Source organism: Cebus imitator, unplaced genomic scaffold (genome assembly GCF_001604975.1).
Source record: "Cebus imitator isolate Cc_AM_T3 unplaced genomic scaffold, Cebus_imitator-1.0 Scaffold188, whole genome shotgun sequence".
Taxonomy (NCBI): domain Eukaryota; kingdom Metazoa; phylum Chordata; class Mammalia; order Primates; family Cebidae; genus Cebus; species Cebus imitator.
Window position 1 is genome coordinate 4959286 of NW_016107503.1, and position 1628 is coordinate 4960913.

Below are 1628 nucleotides of genomic sequence, written 5' to 3' on the forward strand. Positions count from 1 at the left end.
GAGACGGGGTTTCACCATGTTGACCAGGATGGTCTCGATCTCTTGACCTCGTGATCCACCCGCCTCGGCCTCCCAAAGTGCTGGGATTACAGGCTTGAGCCACCGCGCCCAGCTGTTTTCTCTTCTTGAGATGAAGTTTCACTCTTGTTGCCCAGGCTGGAGTGCAATGGCACAAACTTGGCTGACTGCAACCTCCACCTCCAGGGTTCAAGCAATTCTCGTGCTTCAGCCTCCCGAGTAGCTGGGATTACAGGAATGTGCCACCACACCCAGCTAATTTTTTATTTTTATTATTTTTATATATATATATATATTTATTTAGAGACAGGGCTTCGCCATGTTGATCAGGCTGGTCTTGAACCCCTGATCTCAGGTGATCTGCCCACCTTGTCCTCCCAAAGCGCTGGATTACAGGTGTGAGCCACTGTGCCCAGCCGAAAAAGATAACTCTTTTGCTCCACATCTTCATAGCACATATGGACCCAGCACTATAATTTATTCTTGTATATTATATCACTTTGTAAAGATTGAAATTCTTTTTCCTTTCCTTTTTAAAATTTTTTGTAGAGACAAGGTCCCGTCATGTTGCCCAGGTTGGTTCCAAACTCTCGGGCTGAATCAATCTTCCTGCCTTGGTCTCCCAAAGTGCTGGGATTATAGGTGTGAGACATGGCACCCAGCCTGGTTTTTCCATGTCCTTTAAGACTGTCTGGCATGCCTAGGTCCCTCTCCCTCACTATGGGACTAATGATGCCTAATATGAGAAGAAGAGAAAAGAGAAGCTAGAATTTGCTGTGGCAGCAGCATGAAGATTTGGGAAAAAAAAAAAAAAAAAAAAGCACTTCTTAAATAAGAAAGTTGAGGAGGAAAGAGACTAAGAGCATGTACTAAGCAGAAATCAGTAAATGCTTCTCTAACCACTTGAGACCGTCAAGAAGAGAAAACATAACACTGGTAACTTCTTTGCGTATCTCTGTACATAAAAGTCGGGCTCTGCCTATCCCTCTCTGTGGCATGGATCCTACATCCACAATTGCACTTAAATGGCCGTCGCCTCATTGACATATGCAGGAAGAGCCAAGGGGAAAACAGCAACTTGGAAACAACTATGACAGACTGACTAACATAAAGGACTCTCGTGGGATGTAGGTGGAAGGAGAGGCCTCTGGTGGTAGCAGCTCCCTACCAGAGGTGTCCTGTCCTCTGTTCTCTTGGGGTAAAGGAGCCACTGGGTAGAAGTAGGCAGTCATTTGATAGAAACCACTTACAGGGGATCTTCTTAAATACTGTGTTGCACATGAAACGCTGGAATCGTTCAGCGTAGAAACCTGGGCGATGCACTGAGACAGTGTCCTGCAGAACAGATGAAATGGCTATAGAGTTAGACAAAGGGAGGTCCAGCAAGAGAATCTCTAGTCCAAGGGTCATCTTCCCCCAGACCGAGCCCCTAGGAAAAGGGAAAAATCCACAAATGAAATAAGAAATAAATGCAAGAGGCTGGGCGCAGTGACTCACACCTATAATCCCAGCACTTTGGGAGGCCAAGGTGGGCGAATCACCTGAGGTCAGGACTTCGAGATCAGCCTAGCCAACGTGGCGAAACCCCATCTCTACTAAAAATACAAAAA

The 1628-nt window shown here is 46.0% G+C and overlaps 1 protein-coding gene across 1 annotated transcript in view; it reads right to left on the bottom strand.

Moving 5' to 3' along the window:
* Positions 1–1628, bottom strand: part of PIP5K1A (phosphatidylinositol-4-phosphate 5-kinase type 1 alpha) — a 54657-nt gene that overhangs the window by 9967 nt on the left and 43062 nt on the right. Inside the window, 1 exon segment of the mRNA XM_037744901.1 lies at positions 1269–1353. Coding sequence (XP_037600829.1) covers positions 1269–1353 — 85 coding nt within the window.